General features: G+C 41.6%; 1 protein-coding gene across 6 annotated transcripts; it reads left to right on the top strand.

The window, feature by feature from the left end:
• Positions 1-4,352: 4,352 nt before the first annotated feature.
• LOC139406852 (nuclear protein 1-like) lies at positions 4,353-24,551 on the top strand. Of its 6 annotated transcripts, XR_011634035.1 has the most exons (6): positions 4,353-4,608; positions 4,876-5,013; positions 9,406-9,584; positions 21,183-21,264; positions 22,419-22,502; positions 22,701-22,791. XR_011634035.1 is itself a non-coding variant. In XM_071149944.1 (3 exons), the coding sequence occupies exons 1-2, from the start codon at positions 4,509-4,511 to the stop codon at positions 5,001-5,003; spliced, it is 228 nt and encodes a 75-aa protein (XP_071006045.1). In that variant the 5' UTR covers positions 4,353-4,508; the 3' UTR covers positions 5,004-5,013; positions 8,100-9,399. The 6 variants fall into 6 exon arrangements, 3 of the variants coding, with proteins under 3 accessions (XP_071006045.1, XP_071006044.1, XP_071006043.1); XR_011634034.1 differs by lacking the exon at positions 9,406-9,584 and having other exon boundaries at positions 22,701-24,551; XR_011634036.1 differs by lacking the exons at positions 9,406-9,584; positions 22,419-22,502 and having other exon boundaries at positions 22,701-22,773.
• Positions 24,552-24,638: the final 87 nt, after the last annotated feature.

Genomic DNA, 24,638 nt, shown 5'->3' with positions numbered 1-24,638 from the left:
GACTGTTGATAGATAACTGAGAGACTGCCGTTGAAAGGAAAACAGCACATGTAAGAAATACGAATAGTGGGAGTGAAAGAGAGATAGATAAAGAAGAGAGAATGGGACAAAGAGAGAGTGACGCTTAAACATGTCGCCCCGGTTTATGGCCAGTACAGTACTGTTTATGACTGTTTATGGAGGCAGCGAGAGAAGTAAAATATGCCAAGAACTCTGTGGCTGTGTCAAACCTGTGTCAACCCTTCCTTGCTCAAAAACAATTAGGTCATATCCAAAAGGAATGGTTTGTGGAATATTCAATGGAGGCTTTAGGAGAAGAAGCTACTTTGAGAGGTTTTACTCATATCTCCTGGTTCACGGCCTGTAATTTATACGACGGCGTCTGATCAGGAGTAGATTTATGTGAGGGAAGGGTCCTTCCTCATCGTTCTCACAGATATAGACAGTCGTGTCACAGATACAGACAGTCGTACTTTGTCATGACTACAGTCTGAATCATTCTATCAACGGTATATACAGTTGAAGTCGAAAGTTTACATACACTTAAGATGGAGCCATTTAAAACTTGTTTTTCAACCACTGCACAAATGTCTTGTTAACAAACTATAGTTTTGGAAAGTCGTTTGGGACATCTACTTTGTGCATGACACAAGTAATTTGTCCAACAATTGTTTACAGATTATTTCACTTATAATTCACTGTATCACAATTCCAGTGGGTCAGAAGTTTACATACACTAAGTTGACTGTGCCTTTAAAACAGCTTGGAAAATTCCAGAAAATTATGTCATGGCTTTAGAAGCTTCTGATAGGCTAATTGACATAATTTGAGTCAATTGAAGGTGTACCTGTGGATGTATTTCAAGGCATACCTTCAAACTCAGTGCCTCTTTGCTTGACATCATTGGAAAATCAAAAGAAATCAGCAAAGACCTCAGAAAGAAAATTGTAGACCACAAGTCTGGTTCATCCCTGGGAGCAATTTCCAAATGCCTGAAGGTACCATGTTCATCTGTACAAACAAAGGTTTGCAAGTATAAACACCATGGGACCACGCAGCCGTCATACTGCTCAAGAAGGAGACGCCTTCTGTCATCTAGAGATGAACATACTTTGGTGCAAAATGTCCAAATCAATCCCAGAACAACAGCAAAGGACAGCAAAGGATGCTGGAGGAAAGAGATACAAAAGAATCTATATCCACAGTAAAACAAGTCCTATATCGACATAACCTGAAAGGCCGTTCAGCAAGGAAGAAGCCACTGCTCCAAAACTGCCATAAAAAAGCCAGACTATGGTTTGCAACTGCACATGGGGACTACTTTTTGGAGAAATATCCTCTGGTCTGATAAAACAAAAATAGAACTGTTTGGCCATAATGACCATCGTTATGTTTATAGGAAAAGGGGGGAGGCTTGCAAGCCGGAGAACACCATCCCAACTGTGAAGCACGGGGGTGGCAGCATCATGTTATGGGGGGGCTTTGCTGCAGGAGGGACTGGTGCACTATACAAAATAGATGGCATCACGAGGACGGAAAATGATGTGGATATATTGAAGCAACATTTCAAGACATCAGTCAGGAAGTTAAATCTTGGTTGCAAATGGGTCTTCCAAATGGACAATGACCCCAAGCATACTTCCAAAGTTGTGGCAAAATGGCTTAAGGACAACAAATTGAAGGTATTGGAGTGGCCATCACAAAGCCCTGAGCTCAATCCTATAGAAAATGTGTGGGCAGAACTGAAAAAGCGTGTGCGAGCAGGGACGCCTACAAACCTGACTAAGTCACACCAGCTCTGTCAGGAGGAATGGGCCAACATTCACCCAACTTATTGTGGGAAGCTTGTGGAAGGCTACCCAAAACATTATACCCAAGTTAAATAATTTAAAGATAATGCTACCAAATACTAATTGAGTGTCTGTAAACTTCTGACCCACTGGGAATGTGATGAAAGAAATAAAAGCTGAAATAAATCATTCTCTCTACTCTTATTCTGACATGTCACGTTCTTAACAGAAAGCGGTGATCCTAACTGACCTAAGACAGGGAATTTTTACTATGATTAAATGTCAGGAATTGTGAAAAACTGAGTTTAAATGTATTTGGCTAAGGTGTATGTAAACTTCCGACTTCAACTGTACATACAGTGCCTTGCAAAAGTATTCATCCCCCTTGCCGTTTTTCCTAATTTGTTGCATTACAATCTGTCATGTAAATGGATTTTTATTTGGATGTCATGTAATGGACCTACACAAAATAGTCGAAAATTGTTGAACTGAAATGAAAACGATAACTTGTTTAAAATTCAAAAACATTAACAATGGAAAAGTGGTGCGTTCATATGTATTCACCCCCTTTGCTATGAAGCCCCTAAATAAGATCTGGTGCAACCAATTACCTTCAGAAGTCACATAATTAGTTAAATAAAGTCCACCTGTGTGCAATCTAAGTGTCACATGATCTGTCACATGATCTCAGTATATAATACACCTGTTCTGAAAGGCCCCAGTGTCTGCAACACCACCAAGCAAGGGACACCATCAAGCAAGCAGCACCATGAAGACCAAGGAGCTCTCCAAACAGGTCAGGGTCAAAGTTGTGGAGAAGTAGAGAGAAGAATAAGAAGTACGTGGAACATCCCACGGAGCACCCTTAAATCCATTATTAAAAAATTGAAAGAATATGGCACCACAACAAACCTGACAAGAGAGGGCTGCCCACCAAAACTCACGGATTAGGCAAGGAGGGCATTAATCAGAGGCAACAAAGAGACTAAAGATAACCCTGAAGGAGCTGCAAAGCTCCACAGCAGAGATTGTAGTATCTGTCCATAGGACCACTTTAAGCCGCACACTCCACAGAGCTGGGCTTCACGGAAGAGTGTCCAGAAAAAAAGCCATTGCTTAAAGAAAAAAATAAGCAAACACATTTGGTGTTCGCCAAAGGGCATGTGGGAGACTCCCCAAACATATGGAAGAAGGTACTCTAGTCAGATGAGACTAAAATGTAGCTTTTTGGCCATCAAGGAAACGCTATGTCTGGCACAAACCCAACACCTCTCATCACCCCAAGAACACCATCCCCACAGTGAAGCATGGTGGTGGCAGCATCATGCTGTGGGTATGTTTTTCTTCAGCAGGGACTGGTCAGACTTGAAGGAACAGTGAGAATTAAATTGAGAATCTGTGGTATGACTTAAAAATTGCTGTACACCAGCGGAACCCATCCAACTTGAAGGAGCTGGAGCAGTTTTGCCTTAAAGAACGGGCATGCTGTAAGAGACTTGCAGCTGTAATTACTGAAAAAGGTGTCTCTACAAAGTATTGAATTTGGGTGGGTGAATAGTTATGGACGCTCAAGTTTTCCGTTTTTTTGTCTTATTTATTGTTAGTTTCACAATAAAAAATATTTTGCATCTTCAAAGTGGTAGGCATGTTGTGTAAGTCAAATGATACAAACTCCCCCCAAAAAAATCTATTTTAATTCCAGATTGTAAGGCAACAAAATAGGAAAAATGCCAAGGGGGGTGAATACTTTCGCAAGCCACTGTATATATATTTGTATATATATATATATTCCTTTATGTAGGCCTACATGTATTCGCTATACAGTATAGTACCACATACATTTAATTTACTCTCTACTAACATGCACACGTGAGAACACACACACAATGGGATTTCATGGGTGCTATAGAACTGCGATCAAAATGGGTTCAATGCCTACTGAACAACCAGAATCTATCAACAGGTTTGCATTGTCACCAAAAGTTGGTTCCCCATGCTCACATTCACACACCTCACCTTCAAGCACCCTTTGGATGGAGCCCTGACAGACAAATGGAGGACAAACAAAGAAAAGGGGGTCTGTTAGAAAACGTGAGAAGTGTGAGTTTTGAACCACAGATGTTGATAAGACTGAAGGAAAAACATTATTCATCTAATCTTTGTCTCCGAGGAGGGAGGGGTTGATAGGGCAGATAAACCATGTCGGTGAAGGAAACTAGGTGCATTTAGAATTAAGAAATGTGTTAATTGACCATGTAAAATAAATGACTATTGGAAGAAGACCAATAGAAAGAAAGTAAGCATAATTGTGCAATGGAATAGTTTACAGAAATACAAACAGGCTACTAATAGAGAGAGAGAGAGAGAAAGAAAGAAAACATGTACCACAAGATGAATAGCAAATGAAATCAATAAAGGGCACCTGATAAAAAAAACAAACATGGGTGACCTTGGAAGTCAGTTGGCGTCAAATATTTACCAAAAACTCATGCAACTTTCACTGACTCAGGCAAGGGCCAAGGACTCATAACAAGGAGAAAGGGAGGAGCGACCATGCTTTATTAAGCACATGGGCAAGTGCAGAAAACCACTCATTTCCAGAGTTGAAAGAAAGAGAAACACCCGTGGAAAAATAACTGCTTTCTAAAGTTGTTTTGTTGCTGTCCAGCGAAAAGTAATTTCTCAGTTACTTTTTATTTGTTCAATAGAAGCGTCGCTATGGCAAGTTTCGTAGACGTGAAGAATTTTGAGCCAACCCACTTTGAAGAACAACACTACGACGAATATGAATACTACAACCTTTCAGAAAAATACACAAGTAAGAATCAGTAATTCTTATGTTTGTTTGTGCAATGAATTATCAAGTTATGACCATCAAATAATGGTAGCCACAAATAATTTGAAGATTCATTCAATTTCTATGGGTCGGTGAGGTTCAATCTATGAAGAACGCTCAAGTTTCCAAACTCCTCAACGTGTTGCAAGTGGCACATGTTGACTGCTACAATGTTGCATTGGGGGCAAGTTGGTGTGTTATTGTTTTCAAAGTCTCACAATCTGAACTGTGAACTCGCACTGTTTCCAGGTGGCGCTAGCCGCAAGGGGAGGTCAAAGAAGGAAGCCATCGACAATACCAACCGACCCAACCCCGGAGGCCACGAGCGCAAGCTCATAGAGAAACTTCAGAACACTGAAAAGAAGGCCAAGGAGTGACTAAATGGAGGTAAGCCAACCCCCTCCAATCTTTGAATGCACTTCACAATTTCAAACAAGTGTGGGACACAATATGAAGTCTGAGGAAGTGAATATTCAACATTTGCTCTACAGTGAATTATATATATTTTTGTAGGCTTATTGACCTACTAAATACAATTTTTAAGGAATTGTTTTGTTTCTATCTTGGTACTCTGTTCCTACCACCCTCAAGTGCCCTCATGTAGCAAACGGTCAACTAGGCAGAACCGTAACCAAAGTGCATTTGTCTTTCCTTTCAGGGCAAATCGGACGGCTAACACTGGCAACCGACCATGGCCGCTTTGGTGACAAAACAAGATGGGCAGACAGACAGTGAACTCCAATGTAGAGAGGGGTGAATATGAGGACGGGTCACATGCTGCCAATGAGTTTGACTCTAGCGTCAGTGAAGGGGGATTTCAGTCCTCTCCTTCATAGAGCTGATGGTATGGAGTGGGAGTGGCCCCCATATTGGTTGTTCACCTCAGTCATGGGTAGACCTCCACTGAAGGTGATGTAGACCACCGTGCAAGCGGTCTTCTGGACGACCTTCCCAAACAAGTGGGGAGTAATGGGAGTGGTTGCAGACTGCATTGTGTTTCAGTATCAATGTGATTTTGTTTTTAAGTCTTAATTGATGATATTTGTCACTTAATGTTTTTTTAAAGCAAAGAGGTTCTTAAAATTGATTTATTTTACAAAGTGTATTGAAAATAAATGCTTTCATAAATTGTATTAAGTCTAGGTTTAAAGTGTTACTCCAGTCTCCTTTTCAACTCATTTATCACCTGAACTACTTATTAACAAAAGGTTAATCTCAATAGGTTGTCCAGGTAAATCATGACATGGCACGGGGGTGGGCTTTCCTCTAGTGTTCCTCAAGCAAGGCTGAGGCTGACGTCACAACTTCCCATCCAACCAACTCCTTGTATGCCCTATTCCTTGAAATTTGCAGTTGTCTAAACCCTATTTTGCTTAAAACCTATTTTTACCTTTTGGTGTGTGTACTTTACTGTCTTTATACTTGGGATATTACTTTTCCAACATCACTGGAGGACATCTTTAATTATGAATTTGTCTTCATGGAAGGTGTCATGGGCTGCAATCTTCAAACAAGCCAATAGGTGGCAGTAACCGATTTGTGTCAATTAAAGTCCTTTCTTTGGGAATGCTCTAGTTTAGAAAATACATTTCTGCCAAAGAATTAAGGGTTATTGTCAAGAAATTGACTATTTGAAGAACCCTTGACAAAGAAAGGAAAATGTAAAAGAATAGCAATTTCTGTGACTGCTCATTCAACTGCTTAAACTAAATGAATAATGAGAAAATAACTTAAGTCTGGTGCTTTGCATCTCTTCGCGTCTGAAAATGTAGGCTACCCTTGAGCTGAAATTAGTTGATGTTAGGCAGGGTTTTTATACTAGGTTAGTTTCACAGATATAATTCAAGGAGATATAGCCTACATGACAGTTAGATTGTGTATTGTTTTAAAAGTAATTCCCTATTTCTAAATTGCAAAAACAAAACTTGCCGTCAAATGCACTCACAAGTGTGTGTCCTTGAGCTCCATGGTCTTCTAAAAGGGAAACTGATATAAAAAGGCTGCCAGTATCATCTAACACCCATTTTTTTTTCAAAAGCCTTTGGTGGAGCATGTTATGTTATTCCCATCATGAAAAAAGAGTAAGTTACAGTTAAGTAATCAGTTAAATTAGACATTGAACTTAAATTCTGTAAGAATCTTGGATCTAGCTGTTGGACAGTGTTTTTGTATAGAGATCTCAGAAATATGCCTGCGTAACATTTCATGTCTCCTTATATTATGGGTTGAAAACAGTTATCATGGGCACACAAATCCAAAATAATATATGTGATTGCAAAATCAAATGCTTCTGAGTCACCTTATCTTGATACCAGTGGTGGTCAGTGACATTTAAGATGAGGGATGACAATTTTTTTATGAGAATGGCCTTATTTCTATTACAGCATGTTGGATGACTGTCATTCATATTCCATTCACCCAGCTCAATGTAACATCAATAGGTTTAGGCTACTACATGACACTCAAATTTTCCCGATAACCATCATGAGGTTGTTACAACCTAGCCCATGAATGAAAGTTTACAACGTAGGTGCACAGGTCGAGAGAAACATTTGAGTAATCAAGGTGACAGTGACACATTCAATACCGCCTTGCACACTCTTGCGTGCGTCTACCTGATCTAGGGTGGTATCATTAGTCCAACAATTACAAACAAGAGTTTCTATTGGACAATTTCAGATATGTTTATCCACGTTTCGTTCCGTTTGCTTCTGTTTAAGAAACTTTTTCAACAGAATCATGATAACGTGCAAACAGTTCAGTTTCATAGCAGCCACATACAAACAGCATGATCACTTTACTCATTGTAAAGTCCTTCTCGCATCTATGCGCTCTCCTCCTCTCACCTTTTCCCTTCACTTGTTAACTTCAGTGCACAACATATCAGCTGTCTGTGACCAGGCTAAGAAACCTTTCCAAGCCAAACCTTTATATCATAACCACTAAACGCTACACACACTGTTCTCACCATATTAGCTGACTTCATAGGTGTCATGACATTGGCCTGGGGGTAGGTTTATGACAGTGATAAATACCTCTTCCCCCCTTTTCCTCTCTCTACTGATGTTACATTTGCAAAACCCTTGGTTAACAAAGAGATTCTGGGAACATCAGAAGGTGGGGGGAAATTAACTATATTCTGGTCATCTGACCAATTGAACATATGCAGTGATACTTAATGAATAGAATGTCAGTTCGGTTGTCATCTGAGACATTCTCATCAATGATAAGATGACATAAACTCTACAGTGGAAAATCTACACATCAGAGTTATCGGATTCACATGGAATTGTTGTTCAATTTAAATGTTTGAATATGAAATTATTCGTGATGGGATGAAATGTGATTTTAGCTTCTAAAATGTGAGATTTGGGTTTTCATAAGGGCTCTGCTCAATCAGTGGCCCGCCCCTGTGAAGGGACATGGGCTATAAAACTTTTCAAACACGCCCTCCTCTCCCTTCCTATATAAAGCCTTGACGACAATATAACCTCCTGTTCCGAGGATGTGAGGACGACGGTCCGATGTCAGAATGGTTCAGATAATAACTACAGAATGAAGCCAACATCAGCGTGAGCTTTGGTTGCGAATGGTATGAACTTTAAACTCTTATTCACTACAGAAGTGATACCTCCTAGCCGTTGAGTTAGCAACAGCAACTGCAAACGAGGGTTAGGAAGGAACAGACAGAGTATCCCGTCTATCTCACACGTTACTACAACGTATACAATTGACCACCAGAGACATTCAAGGACCACCAAGGACAAAGGACTCGGTTTGGCAACACGGCCTTCCATCTACCACCAACCTACCGAAGCGCAGCTCAGAGTAAATATTTATTGCATTTTCCTTTTCCAAATGGGCGGTAATTTAGAATGCATAAGATACTGTATTTACGACAGCACAGCTTCGGCCTTTGTTCCTCAGTCTTCCCGCTCTTTCACTCAAACCCAGCCTCTTTTCTTTTGTGTAACAAGCTGCCATATCTGTTCCGCCCGCTAGGGACGTTTTCCTTTATGACGTAATTTGTAATCAAGTTGATTAATTATGTGTATATGTAATTCTGTGTGATTAGTTAGGTATTTAATAAATAAATAATTATACCCAATTTTGTATTGCTGATTCAACTTGTTAGCCAGGGTTTGTGCAGATAACCAAGAATTTACAACTTTCAGATGAGATTGAATTAATGATGATTAATATTGACTGCTATTGATGTAAAATATTACTAGGTCTTTAAGAGTTTATTCGGAAGATAACAGCTCTATTAATATTCTTTCGTAGTGCCCCGACTCTCTAGTTAATTACATTTACATGATTAGCTCAATCAGGTATTATTAATTACAGAGAAATTATTTTATAGAATAGCATGTCATATCACTTAATCCGGCATAGCCAAAGACACAACATAGGCAACATAGCTACTTGTACTAACGTGTTAGTAAACTCGCTACAATCATGCAATATAGTTTAGCAGTTACAATGCCAGGCCACGGTGGCAATAAATGAGTAAAACCAAAAACTTACCTTCACTTCCAGTGTTGGATATTCTTTTTGATATCTATCTGAGATGCGTGTGTTTGAGTAGGCTAAACTAGCTAGCTGCATTCGCTTGCTAAGTAAGTAAGTAACTGAAAAAAAAGATGAAATCTCTAAAAAATATATATATATATATATTTTTAAATCTCTCTCTTGCTTCTCCTTATATTGAAAGAAAGAAAAAAAAGAAAGAAATTAATTTGTTAAAAACTTAAACTATTGTCTTTCTCTCTCTTTTAGTCAACTGCTCACCACATTGTATGCACTGCAGTGCTACAATGCTTTCAGTACTAGATACATTATCTGATCCTTTGATTGGTTGGACAACATGTCAGTTTCAAGAGCCATGCTTCAAGAGTCATGCTTCAAGAGCTCTGATAGGTTGGAGGATGTCCACCGTAAGCTGTCATAATTACCGTGTAAGTAAGTCTAATAAATTCTTTGGTGACGTGAATATTTAGTATAATTTTATATCAAAATTATTACTTTTTAAATGTTAGAACATTTTTATTTTTATTAAACTCACTGAGGAGGATGGTCCTCCCCTTCCTCCTTTGAGGAGTGTCCACTGGTGCTCAATCACTGACTTACAGTGCATTCGGAAAGTATTCAAACCCCTTGACTTTTTCCACACTTTTTTACGTTAGACTTATTCCTAAATGGATTAAATCGTTTTTTCCCCCTCATCAATCTAAACACAATACCCCATAAAGCAAAAAGTGTTTTAGAAATGTTTGCAAAAAAAAAACTGAAATATCTAATTTACATAAGTATTCAGACCCTTTACTCTGTATTTTGTTGAAGCACCTTTGGCAGCGATTACAGCCTCAAGTCTTCATGGGTATGACGCTACAAGCTTGGCACACCTGTATTTGGGGAGTTTCTCCCATTCTTATCCTACAGATCCTCTTAAGCTTTGTCAGGTTGGATGGGGAGTGTCGCTGCACTGCTATTTTTAGGTCTCTTCAGAGCTGTTCGATCGAGTTCAATTCCGGGCTCTGGCTGGGCCACTAAAGGACATTCAGAGACTTGTCCCAAAGCCACTCCTGCATTGTCTTGGCTGTGTGCTTAGGGTCCTTGTCCTGTTGAAAGGTGAACCTTTGCCACCTGTCTGAGGTCCTGAGCTCTCTGGAGCAGGTTTTTATCAAGGATCTCTCTGTACTTTGCTCTGTTCATCTTTCCCTCGATCCTGACTAGTCTCCCATTTCGTGCAACTGAAAAACTGAAACCATGCTTCATCGTAGGGATGTTATTGGCTAGATGATGAAAAAGGCTGTAACGTAACTAAATGTGGAAAACGGTGCCTTTCAGAACCCCTTTCGGTTTTGTTTTGGTTATCAAAGAGATTTTCATTGTTGTGAGCGACATATTGAGTTTGTCTTGTGGGAACGTAACACCCAGTCACTACAAAGACACAGGCATCCTTCCTAAATCAGTTGCCATGAGGCCAATGGTGACATTAAAACAGTTACTGAGTTTACTGGCTGTGATGGATCAACAACATTGTAGTTACTCCACAATACTAACCTAAATGACAGAGTGAAAAGAAACAAGCCTGTACAGAATAAAAATATTCCAAAACATGCATCCTGTTTGCAATAAGGCACTAAAGTAAAACTGCAACAAAAGTGGCAAAGAAATGTACTTTATATCCTGAATACAAAGCATTATGTTTGGGGAAAATCGAACACAACACACAAGCTCTTCATATTTTCCAGCACGGTGGTGGCTGCATGTTATGGGTATGCTTGTCATTGGCAAAGACTAGGGAGTATTTTATTATACAAATAAATAGAATAGAGCTAAGCACAAGCAAAATTCTAGAGGGAAAGCTGGTTCGTCTGCTTTCCAACAGACAAATTCACCTTTCAGCAGGACAATAACCTAATACAGAAGGCCAAATATACACTGGAGTTGCTTGCCAAGACAACATTGAAGGTTCCTGAGTGACCTAGTTACAGTTTTGACCTAAATCAGCTTGAGAATCTATGGCAATGGCTGTCTAGCAATGATCAACAACCAACATGACAGAGCTTGAAGGATTTTAAAAATAATAAATATTGCAAATATTGTAAGATCCGGTTGTGCAAAGCTTAGAGACTTACCAGAAAGCTGTAATCGCTGCCAAAGGTGAATATAACAGGGGATTGAATACTTATCTTATCCGGATTTGGCTATTTCAGCCACACCTTATGCTAACAGGTGTATAAAATCGAACACAGTCATGCAGTTGCCATAGACAGTAGAATTCAGTAGAATGGCAGTAGAAGAGCTCATTCACTTTCAACGTGGCACCTTCATAGAATGCCACCTTTCTAACAAGTCAGTTCGTCAAATTTCTACCCTGCTAGAGCTGTCCTAGTCAACTGTAAGTGCTGTTATTGTGAAAAGGAAACGTCTAGGAGCAACAACGTCTCAGCCGCTAAGTGGTAGGCCACACAAGCTCACAGAACAGGACCGCTGAGTGCTGGAGTGTGTAAAAACAGTCTGTCCTCGGTTGCAACACTCACTACCGAGTTCCAAACTGCCTCTGAAAGCTACATCAGCACAATAACTGTTCATCAGGAGCTTCATGAAATGGGTTTTCATGGCCGAGCAGCCACACACAAGCTTATGATCACTATGCGCAATTCCAAGTGTCGACTGGAATGATGTAAAGCTCGCCCCCATTGGACTGTGGAGCAGTGGAAACACATTCTCTCGAGTGGTGAGTCACACTTCACCATCTGGCAGTCGGACGGACGAATCTAGATTTGGCGGATGCCAGGAGAACGCTACCTGCCCCAATGCATAGTGCCAACTGTAAAGTTTGGTGGAGGAGGAATAATGGGCTGGGGCTGTTTTTCATGGTTTGGGCTAGGCCTTTAGAGACAGCTCCTAGGCACACACAGACAGTCAAAAAATACACCGTCACATTTCAAACATCTACACACACCTGTAAAGAGCAGTGAGTGTGACCCCTCTCTGATTCCACCTCGAGTGACGTGACAAATTTATTAACACCGTCACATTTCAAACATCTACACACACCTGTAAAGAGCAGCGAGGTTACACTGATTCCACCTGGAGTGACGTGACAAATTTATTAACACCGTCACATTTCAAACATGTACACACACCTGTAAAGAGCAGTGAGGTTACACTGATTGCACCTGGAGTGACGTGACATGTATTAACAAAGTCACCACTAAAGCATACAAACTCTAAACAATGATCAGTAACTTCACACACATAACGCGCTAACAGCGAAAGCAATTCCCTTTAATGTAACTCTTACAAACAAACACAAAGAGTGACCCATTGTCTCTGTATGTCATGCATATGAAGGCATTATGAATGCTTTATGAATGCTTTATAAGGAGTATGTGTTTCTGACCTTGGTGCTCTGAGGGTACCCCCACAACTGTTACTCTTGGGATCATTAACTCCTCTGTAAAATGTCTGCTGCTCCTCTAACCTCTAAATGACCCCTGACCTCTCACCTTATCCAGGATGAGCTCCAACAGGGCGTGGTTGGCAGTGGCCTGGAGGGCAGCCTCCATCTTGCCAATGAGGATGTGTCCCTCCAGGATCTGCTGCTACAGGGCATGGAAGTCATCAACATTCCCCACAGTGTGGCGGCCATTACGGTTTGTAAAAGAGCCGTCTGGGGCTTGGCCCTCCAGAGAAGAGTCCGTCTCCTGGGGATCCAGTGTGGGGGAGAGAGGGGAAGCTGGGCTGAAGAGTCCAGTCTCTCAGACTGAGGGAGAGAGAGCAGGGTCTGTGAGGAGGAGAGGAAGAGTGGAGAATCAGTGTTAGAGTTGGGGTAAATCTCAAATGGCATGGTGCCCTATTCCTTATTTAATGCACTACTACTTAGGCTCTGGGCAAAAGTATATAAAGGCGGAAATAGAGTGCAATTTTGGACACTTAGTTATGTGCCAATAAATGTGGTAGAATATGTGGTAACAATGGTAACCGTATCCCAGAATGCATGCAGCGTAGCACTCCTGCTCAAAGACATTCACCTCGTGCTGTAACCTGGGGACGCACACATAACACAGTTATAAACACACACAAACACACACACACACACACTCACCCCTCCTACCTTTTGATGGCCTCCTGGTTGTTCTGCCTGTCCAGTGTCAGCTGGGTGATCTCCAGGGTCTGAGCTTCTGCAGCTTCCTGCCCTGCTCCGCCCACCGCTTGGTCTCTAACTCTGCCTCCACACGGGCACTCCCTAACAGCAACGCCTCCCGCAGCTGTTCCACCTCCTTACTGATGTCTAAGGGGAGGGTACAAAGGAACCCAGATACTAAGACAGAAATTACAAGGAATAATATGGTATAATGAGGCATAACACTCAATGGTTATCATTCTTCTCTCATTGAGGGGACTCGATTAATGCCCCGGTTGAACCGGGTTAGCATTGACTGCATTCGTGGATCACACTCTCAGAAAAAAGGGTACGGTTAGGGTACAGTATTGTTCCCAGGGGTACAAAAATATTTAAATAAAATACACATAATGTACCTTCAGAGGTAGACAATGTATAATCTCACATGGTACTGTTCAGTACCTTTTAGGGTACATGTGCAGATGTTACATATTTTGAATATAAAGATTCAATCATCATGCTCTGAAAAACTATGCCCATCATTATTATATTTCCCAGCATGTTCTATTGCAGGTTGATTTTTAAAATTGTTTGTTTGGGTATTTTTGCAAAAAAAAAAATTTCTAAACTAATCCAATGTGTTAGTAGATGGACTTATTGCACCTGTTACTGAGATGGTTGTTCCCATTTAGTTAGTCTCATCTAATCTAAATTCAGCAACCAAGAAATAGCCCTTTTTCAGTACCCTGTCTTTTAAAGACAATTAGTAACAATCCAAATAACTTCACAGATCTTCATTGTAAAGGGATTAAACACTGTTTCCCATGCTTGTTCAATGAACTATAAACAATTAATGAACATGCACCTGTGGAACGGTCGTTAAGACACTAACAGCTTACAGACGGAAGGCAATTAAGGTCACAGTTATGAAAACTTAGGACACTAAAAGAGGCCTTTCTACTGACTCTGAAAAACACCATAGATAGATGCCCAGGGTCCCTGCTCATCTGTGTGAACGTGCCTTAGACATGCTGCAAGGAGGCATGAGGACTGCAGATGTGGCCAGGGCAATAAATTGCAATGTCCGTACTGTGAGACAGGACGGACAGCTGATTGTCTTCGCAGTGGCAGACCAGTTGTAACAACACCTGCACAGGATCGGTACTTCCGAACATCACACCTACGTGACAGGTACAGGATGGCAACAACAACTGCCCAAGTTACACCAGGAATGCACAATCCCTCCATCAGTGCTCAGAATGTCCACAATAGGCTGAGAGAGGCTGGACGAGGGCTTGTAGGCCTGTTGTAAGGCACGTCCTCCCCCGACATCACTGGCTACAACGTTGCCTATGGGCACAAACCCAGCGTAGCTGGACCAGACAGGACTGGCAAAAAGTGCTCTTCACTGACGAGTCGCGGTTTAGTCTCACCAGGGGTGATGGTCGGATTCATGTTTATCGTCGAAGGAATGAGCGTTACACCGAGGCCTGTACTCTGGAGCAGGATCGATTTGGAGGTGGAGGGTCTGTCATGGTCTGGGGCAGTGTGTCACAGCATCATCGGACTGAGCTTGTTATCATTGCAGGCAATCTCAACGCTGTGCGTTACAGGGAATATATCCTCCTCCCTTGTGGTACCCTTCCTGCAGGCTCATCCTGACATGACCCTCCAGCATGACAATGCCACCAGCCATACTGCTTGTTCGGTGAGTGATTTCCTGCAAGACAGGAATGTCAGTGTTCTGCCATGGCCAGCGAAGAGCCCGGATCTCAATCCCATTGAGCACGTCTGGGACCTGTTGGATCAGAGGGTGAGGGCTAGGGCCATCCCCCCAGAAATGTCAGGGAACTTGCAGGTGTCTTGGTGGAAGAGTGTGGTAACATCTCACAGCAAGAACTGGCAAATCTGGTGCAGTTCATGAGGAGGAGATGCACTGTAGTACTTAATGCAGCTGGGAACCACACCAGATACTGACTGTTACTTTTAATTTTGACCCCCTCTTTGTTCAGGGACACATTATTCAATTTCTGTTAGTCACGTGTCTGTGGAACTTGTTCAGTTCATGTCTCAGTTGTTAAATCTTATTATGTTCATACAAATATTTACACATGTTAAGTTTGCTGAAAATAAATGCAGTTGACAGTGAGAGGACGTTTATTTTTTTGCTGAGTTTAACAGCGTGTGATTGAAAGATGAAATGAGGTCCACACTCCAGTCCAGTTGTTGGTGGTAATACACCTTAAAGTTGGTTGCCAACTGCAATACAAAGTCCAAAGAAGAAGAAAAAGACTGAAGGAGGAGAGATTACTATAAACTAACTAGGTTTACCCTTTTATCTGTGGATTAATTGTCGGAGTAGAGGACCTTGTGCATTTCAGGTAAAATAACAGCCAAATGTTTAAATCCCAGGACAAATTATCTAGCAACAGCAAGCTAGCTAGCTAAATTGCCATGAATGTTTAATGCGTTTCGACCTGTCCCCGTATTAATATTGTTGGTTCAGAGTTCATTTTGATATTTCAACCTTTGTGTCCTGATTGCGTCTGGTGTGAATGGACAAAATGAACATGCGCGTCCGGTCTAGTCAGCATGTAAAGCATACCTAGGCTTCCGCCTTCTTCTTGTGACATTCCAGCCCCCCTCTAAGTCACTACTCAACATTAACATTACGCCACATCTCCCTTTCTGGAGAACCAAGGGTAGCCTGCCTTTGTCTCAGCAGGTTATAAGGGGTTATTCTGCCCTTGTAAAACAGACCTGTTCCCAGTCTGGCTTTTTACTAAAGTTCAGTTTATCACGTAAACATTTCACTGTTATTTTATTTAACAAATATTTCTGTTGAACTGTCCCCACTACTTTAAACTTTTATACACGTTACTTTCAGTCACTCAAAGTCTCTTTGGTTTTATAACTTCTCCGCCTGATCTTGTTCTCACAAAGGCAGGTGTGACCTAACAGTTCACAGAGGTAGACATCTGAGTCTGCCTGGGAAGGGTAGGTATGTCCTCCTCAGGTAGCTGCAACTGTTGGCTGTCTTCGCAGTTGTTCTTTGTAGCAGGCATAGGCACCAAATGATGGCAGTGTGCAGTGTGGCTCGCTGACAAGGTAAGAGCAGGGATTGAGAAGTGCAGATGTCACTGTGCCCTGTACTTTTGCTTCAGTGATCCACACATTGTCTCCTGAGGACAGGCTGGAAATGTCTCTCACCCAATGTCTCTTGATGTAGCATGAGCTTTCCTGAAGTCTGGAAGTACTGGTTCTAACGTGGCTGGTAAGGTAGTGTGCAGGCGACTAGTTCCGCTTGACTGTATCCATTGCTTAGAGGTGTAGATTTCTAGGCGAGCAATGACAGATAGGGATCAGCAGCCTTCTTCAGCAGGTTTTTGACTGTCTGAACGGCTCGTTGCTCTGGGGAAACCGAGGGCTGTTCGTCACATGCTCAAAGCCATAGTTTGTTGCGAAGGGTTGCAGGTCTCTCCCTGAAAAATGTGGCCCATTATCTGTCACTAATGTCTCTGCTATCCCGTAGCGGGCAACATAGCTTTCAAATGTGCAATGACATATGTGGATCTCGAAAGGCTGAGCTGAGCTATACCTGCTATACCTATACCTGCTATACCTATACCTGCTATACCTATACCTGGTATAGATGCCCACCCGGACCCTCCCCTATTGAGTCAGGTTTTGCGGTCGGAGTCCGCAACTTGGGGGGGGGGGGTACTGTCACGCCCTGACCATAGAGAGCTTTTTATTCTCTATGTTGGTTAGTTTGGGGTGTGACTAGGGTGGGTCATCTAGGTGATTATATTTCTATGTTGGCCATGTATGGTTCCCAATCAGAGGCAGCTGTTTGTCGTTGTCTCTGATTGGGGATCATTTTTAGGCAGCCATTTTCCCTTTGTGCTTTGTGGGATCTTGACTATGTATGCCTGTTAGCACTATCGTTAGCTTCATGTTTCGTTTTGAGATTGTTTTTGTTTTGCTGTGAGTTTCACCTAATAATAAAAGGATGTGGAACCCAGATCACGCTGCACTTTGGTTAACTCATTATAACGATCGTGACACCAGCTTAACAACACAAAACAGGTTGCAGAGCAAAAACATTACCTTTTTTTCATGAACGTGACAATGACCATGACCAAATGAATAGATAAACACATGACTACAAATAAAATGTTTTTCAACGATAAAAGATTAGATGAAAATTAATTGGATCAAAATAAATAAAACATTTTCCCAACCTTTGTGTTCTGGGGTTGTTGGCCTTTTTGGTTCATTTGCTTTTCACATATTTTTTTTATCACTTACTCATTGAGTAGTGTTTTGCCCTTTCTCAAACTGTTAAAACAGTGCCCAACCCTTGCTTTTTGCTGCTTTGCCCCTTCATTTGCTTTTCAGATCATTCACTTTTTCGTTGAGTAGTGTTTCTATTTCAGCTATTTGTGTTCTTATCTTTAGGACCCTTTCTCAGGCTATTGGACTTGACAATAAGAGTGAGGTTGCCTGTGCTCTCCGCTTTGAGGGCAAATTTGTCTGCAGAGGTCTCGAGAGGATTTATGTCATCTGTCGGTCTTCTTTTCTTCCCTTTTAAGTTCATCTATATCATCTATAATGTCTTTTCTTTTTCTGTTTTTTTTAGCTCATCCATTCTTCTCTGTCTCTGTTCTTCTTGATGTGTCACATACCTCTGCCTTGCAGATGCCACTGACATCAGCCTGTCAATGCACACATTATGTATGCCACCCACAGCTCTTATGTGGTCAACTATACAGATCTGTGCTACGTATGAATCTTCCTTCAAGTTCTCCACTTCAATCTGCCGATTGATGGAGAATCCGCGCTCTACTGAGGTTTGCCCGTGTGACAGTAAGAGGAGTTGGCAGCAAAGTCTCCATAGATTTCTGAGCTCTTTGTCCTTTGACATATACTCATGTAAAAATGTGTCCACGCTGTCTTGGACAGGATCAAAGTTTACAAACTCAGTGTTGGGCCTGGACAATATCATTAATAAAATGTGAGTATTGTCAAATTATGTCATCACAATCTTCTTCCTTTACCTGATGACTATTTACAAGGTAGGTCAGGGCCTTCTTCAATTTTTTGAAGTTCCAATGACTCGCTCAATACAGAAGTGGTCAGATGATGCGGATGCTACGCTACAGGACTGTTTTTCTAGCACAGACTGGAATATGTTCCAGGATTCATCCAATGTCATTGAGGGGTATACCACCTCAGTCATCGGCTTCATTCATCATTCAGCATTTTAGGACCCCTTTATAGGTATCCTCCTGAAAATGTAAAAAAAAATATTTTACAAAATATTGAATTGAAAAAAAAATTATCATAAGGAATAAAGTTTTGGAGGGTCTGTCCTATATCTAGGAGATAGCTCAGTATTTGTTTTCTTTTTTACACATGTATTTAACCCCTTATTTTTGTTGGCACAAAACTACCTCCATACTTCCATTCATTTGTATGGGTTACCTTCAGACGAGTCCCGCGACACGGAGATCACAATCGTGTTTATGAGAGTCTCATCTTTCCATAGAGGGGTCATTTTAATTTGTAGGCCAAACAGACACTACAGACGTTTTTGATGTCTCACGGTCTGACAAACCAGACGCGGAAGGCTGACATAGGCGGATGCCGTGGATTGAAAACCCGATATGTCTAGTTTAAAATGACAGATTCTGGGTGGGGATTGTTTTATTATGTTACTTAGATTGACGCATGGGTACGTCCGTAGACTCTTAAAGAAAAATACATTGCAGTGAATGTTAATCTCCTGGGGCTGTAAACGTACTACAGAGAAACCAAGGATCATGAAGAAGATAATAGACTGTTAGACGTCATTGAAGGAAGTTGTTGAGAGACTAGGGGCTGGATTCAATCTGTATCACTGAGGATCCTCATAAAAATGTAAAGGTGATTCCCGATTAAGTCGAAAAATGCAGCGTTTACTGTGAATGTAGTCTCCGCGAATGCGGGAGCATAGCCTTTAATTGTCAATCACACTATGAAGTGGATCTTCAGCACTAAGGTTTGAATAGAGTCCTATACTCTTGAGAAAACCCTCGCTGCCAAAACGTCAACACGAAACAATGATTTACAAGTGTAGACACAGCACACTAGAGGTGACTGACGACCGATCTTGACTTGATTGATTTTTTTTTATATTCTTAAACATCCGTTCTCCTTTCCATTATAATATCTTCATTCTGGCACTCAACAATGTCTGACTAGGAGGAGGAGGAGAGTTTTCCTTAAGCTTCATGCATTCTTATTCAAGCCAAGCAGGAATTGAAGAAGCTGGAGATTGAGAGGACATTATAAATGACAAGTTAACAGTATAATATATCAAACGCAGCAGTCTTAGTGTCAAGAACACATCAATTACCAGCTGTAATTGAGCACAAAAGCAGACAGAAGTAAAGTGTTCAAACCGTGTGGATGGCAGTATTGAAAATCAAAAATAAGAAGGAGAAAGAAGGGGGGGTTACTGGGTTTTCAGATGAAAGGAGAGGAGAGTTGGAATAGGTTAAAGAGTGAAGCGAGAGGGGTGAATATGGGTAGGAGAGATGACCTGGGCCTAGATCCATTAGGATCCTTTCACCTTCTCCTAACTCCTTCCTTTTTGGCATTGGTCGGTCGGGAAATCAATACAATGGAAGCTTTTATTGTCCTGTTTGAAGGCTAGCTGTCAGCATCACCATGTTACTTGAATCTAGACCAATCCACTATCCAGTTCTATCAGATTTGAAAGCACCAGGGGAGATGGTCAGGGCTCACATCAACAGCATCCTCCCGGATACCTTAGACCCGCTCCAATTCGCTTACCGCCCCAACAGAGTTGAGAGTTTCAAGTTCCTTGGTGTCCACATCACCAACAAACTATCATGGTCCAAACACACCAAAAGAGTCGTGAAGAGGGCATGACAGCACCTTTCCCCCCTCAGGGACTGAAAAGATTTGGCATGGGATCCTCAAATCCTCAGATCCTCAAAAAGTTCTACAGCTGCACCACATAGACTGTTTTCTCTGCTAACGCACGGCAAGCGGTACCGGAGCTCCAAGTCTAGGACCAAAAGGCTCCTTAACAGCTTCTACCCCCAAGCCATAAGACTGCTGAACAATTAATCAAATGGCCACCGGACTATTTACATTGACACCCTCTACCCCCCCACTGCCGCTACTCGCTGTTTATTATCTATGCATAGTCACTTCACCCCTACCTACATGTACAAATAACAAATTGTTTATAGCCTCGTTATTGTTATTTTATTGTGTTACTTTACATTTTTTACTTTAGTTTATTTGGTAAATATTTTCTTAACTCTTTCTTGAACTGCACTGTTGGTTAAGGGATTGTAAATAAGCATTTCACTGTAAGGTCTACCTACACCTGTTGTATTCGGCACATGACTAATAAAGTTTGATTTAATTTGAGCCTGAAATTGAATGGGGCCCAAGAAGACCATCACTCACTTCAATTGGTCTGGGTGGCAAGAGAGCATCCGTGTGATAAAGAGAAAGGCATAGAGCATGTCTGTTTTTTCCATCATCCATGTTCCTCTTAAATGTTTTCCTTGTGTCATCTGTTTAAGAATGTTCATTCTTAAAATGCTCCAAAGCATTTAATTCCTCCCTAGGCAAAATGGCACAGGAACAGACAAGAGCTTAGTTCACTATCGCCTGCCCCCCCCACACACACTGCTACAGGCTCTGTCACACACGCACGCACGCACGCACGCACACGCACACACACACACACACACACATTTGAGGGATTGAGTGTTTGTGCGTCAATCTATGATTACTGTCCCTCCTACTCTCTTTTTCCCCTCTCTCACTTTCCTAAACCTCTTTCTCCCCTCTCTCACTCCCCTCCCTCCCTCTCTATCTTTCACTCTTTCAGATATCCGAAGCCCGACACACGGAAGAAATCCAAACACAAGACGTCTGTGATTAAAAAGACCCTTAACCCTGAATTCAATGAGGTATGTCCCTGCTGGGTCTCCAGGGGAGACTGGCACCATGAGTGCCAGGCATGTATGTAGTGTGTTGTAGCATATGCTCTAGCAATGCTCTCTCTGAGGGTCAATCTTAATGTCAATGCTAATGAGATGTCCAGTCCAATATCCCACACTCTCCTCATCTGTCATCCTCTCTCTATCTCTCTCTCAGTTCTAGTATACAGTATTCATCACCTCTTCTACCCTCTCCCTTTTCATAGGAAAATCTCTCTCTCCCTCATCCTCTACATCCCTTTCCTCTGAATTGAATTCTAACAATCGATAATAATTTGCAATCGTCTGAACACTTTTACCACGGACACATCAATGTGTTGACAAAGACTTACAGTAAGCATGTCAGTAAGGTCCTTTGGTTGGCTCTCTCATCTCTATATTTCTGTCAACCCTCCCTCTCTCCCCCTCTCATCCTACAGCGTGGGCATTGCGAAGTAATAACGGCAAGCCTTTTATTTCTATTACCTATCACTGGGCCTTGATATAATTGCAGAGATGTGGCTAGTCTGAAACCTATAACTGCCTAAATTCAACTCCAAGTGGAGACAATATAAGGCTCAGTTACAGGCCCATCTGATGATAGTGCTCCTGCTCATATCTGGTTGTTAATTAATAGATGGGATATACTGTACCGTATGTCTCCAGAACACTTATTTCTAAAACTATGGCTGTGACATGTCTCCTAGTTCTCAATGACCTCCCATACATCTCCCTGTCATGTGGCCAAGGAGTAGTTGGATCAACAGTGGAAAGCATTTTGCATAACAAGTGACACCAGGGTCCGTGTTCATAAAGCTGCTTGGAGTATAGGTGCTTGGAGTAGGAGTGACGATCTAGGATCAAATTCCGTCTGTTCATAGCTTTAGCACTGCTACTCTGAGACGCTTTGTGAATGCGGGCCCTTTCCTTGTGTGTGTGTATGATTTTGTTTTTCCCCCCATTTTGTTTACAGTACTTCTGTAGGTAATGTCACAGTTACGAGTAGACGTTGCCCTTAGACACCGATCTGGGATCAGCTTACCCCTCACAAATCCTACTAAAGCTGACCATATATCAGTGTCCAGTAGCAACCTCCTCCTACTCTTACTGAATGGGCTCTCCTGTGGTTCCCTCACACCCTATAGGAGTTATTTTAGGAGATCTCCATGTCAGAGCTGTCCAATAAGACTCTGGAGGTCACTGTCTGGGACGATCCAATGACTTCATAGGTGAGACTCTTCACTTTGCACACATGCACGTACACATACACACATATGCACACACACACACAGAGCTAGAGAGAGAGATGGCTAGAGAGCAGGAGCGAGAGTCAAATCCCATCTTGACACATCCCTATACCCACAGAAGCCAAACTTTTGTGCAGATATTCCATTGGGACTTGGTGACACTGCTTATCATGTTTACAGGTGGAGTGTGCCTGAGCTGTCACTCACAGGGAGACACCCTCCGCCATTGGATGGACTGCCTTAAGAACAAGGGTCAGAGTGTGGAGCGCTGGCACATACACAAGCTCCCAAGATCCGTAAGTCATGAATAAGGCCACACATCTACTGAGACACAAGGCTGTCCTAATTCTTCACCCTTCTCCCAAAGTTGCACACTTCCAGTCATGGATATATCAACGGTAGAAACTCCTTCAAGGCAAGTGTGGAGAATCAAGACACAGATCAAAACATCCCTCTAGCCCCCTACCACCTATGAATTCCTATAGATCTGAGAGGATTGGAGAGACCAAAAACATGGGGGAAATTCCACCTAGCTTATCAGAACGCAAGGGGGAAGCCATGACCATATTGATTTGGATCCGATTGAAACCTTTCAGATCTACTGTAGTGTCTCAGTGGTAGGGGTTATGGGTCGATTTGGAATTCAGCGAAGATGAAGCATTTCTAAGCTCTCTAGAGCCCTGTTTATACCTGGTTCTAACGTGCGTCGTTCTTCCTGATATTTTCCTTATCTTGTCTGTTTACACTTATAAGATCTGATCACAATCAGATAGCAATGCGTCTTTTAATCGTCTACCCCTGTCTAAAAATGTGGGCACAATCCAAATGTGGACAGAATCAGGCCAAAGGACACATGTTAGCACCAGGTATAAATGGGGATGACTTGCCACAGGATAGAATGCACTTACCAGTATGTTTCTATGTCTATAAAGGTGATTCAAACCTACACACCGTAACAAACCACGGAAATGATGCATGCTGAATAAAAATCATATACAATACAAGGCCTGGATGTTGTTAAGCACAACTCCTTTATGCTATGGAATAGACTAGTGGTGGTGTAGATGAACCCTTCAAGTTAGATTAGAGTTTCTTTGATTATTTGAATCAGTTGAGTAGTGCTAGGGCAAAAAACAAAATGTGCACCCCTTGGGGTCCCGAGGACGGAGTTTGTGAAACGCTGAGTTAGATGGAGATGTTGGTCAGTGGTGATGGGGAATGCGGTTCACGTTGCCTTACGGCCTCTTGTCACTAATGTTGACATTCACAACTCAACGTCATACTTCCAATTTTTTATGATTTCATCTGCACGTTTTAGTCTACGGGCTCTTTAACTTCTCTTGTTCAGCTGATTTGATTGAATTCCATATATTTTATGGTTATTTTAATAACAAATTGATATCTATGTTGGTAATAATATGCCTATGCTACACGAATACCAGCACACGAATATCTAACATCAGATATCCTGTTTGTATTGTTGACATTTGAACCCAAATGGAACCCTATTCCCTACATAATGCACTACTTTTGACCAAAGCCCTATGGGCCTTGGTCAAAAGTAGTGCACTACATAGGGAATAAGGGGCCATTTGGGACAAACACATTCACTGCATCCCAAACATGACATACACGGATAATATTATGAATACATAAATTCTTCCATGTGTTTGCATGATGCAACACAGAATTGACTAATACAAGTTGTCCCATCCCTTATATAACTATCCCCTGCCCCAAAAAAGTATTTGATAAACAAAAAAAGATTATTACTTTATATATTATTGAGGTGTTTTCCCTGTATTGTTATTTTATGTCATGTTTTTGTCTCTTAATGCATGACTGAATGTGTGAATGTCGCTTTTTTACTGACGTTTCAATGGCTGTATTCGATTATCTTGTTCTGCTTTTAACAATTGTTGTTCTTACATTTATATCAGGTGTTTTGTGTACAATATGAAAGTACATTTGGAATGCACTACTGTGTAAGTCTGACTTGGTTTCTATTTTGTGAAATGGCTTGGCTGAGGGAAATCCAGTACTCCCTCAGTACTACTGAACAGTAAAATAGCTCACTCCTGGTTCAATTTCACATTTGAGTAACTTAGCAAACCCTCT

This window comes from Oncorhynchus clarkii, chromosome 4 (assembly GCF_045791955.1).
Source record: "Oncorhynchus clarkii lewisi isolate Uvic-CL-2024 chromosome 4, UVic_Ocla_1.0, whole genome shotgun sequence".
NCBI lineage: Eukaryota > Metazoa > Chordata > Actinopteri > Salmoniformes > Salmonidae > Oncorhynchus > Oncorhynchus clarkii.
Note: the sequence above shows the minus strand (reverse complement) of the source record. Positions and strands in the feature narration are given on the sequence as shown.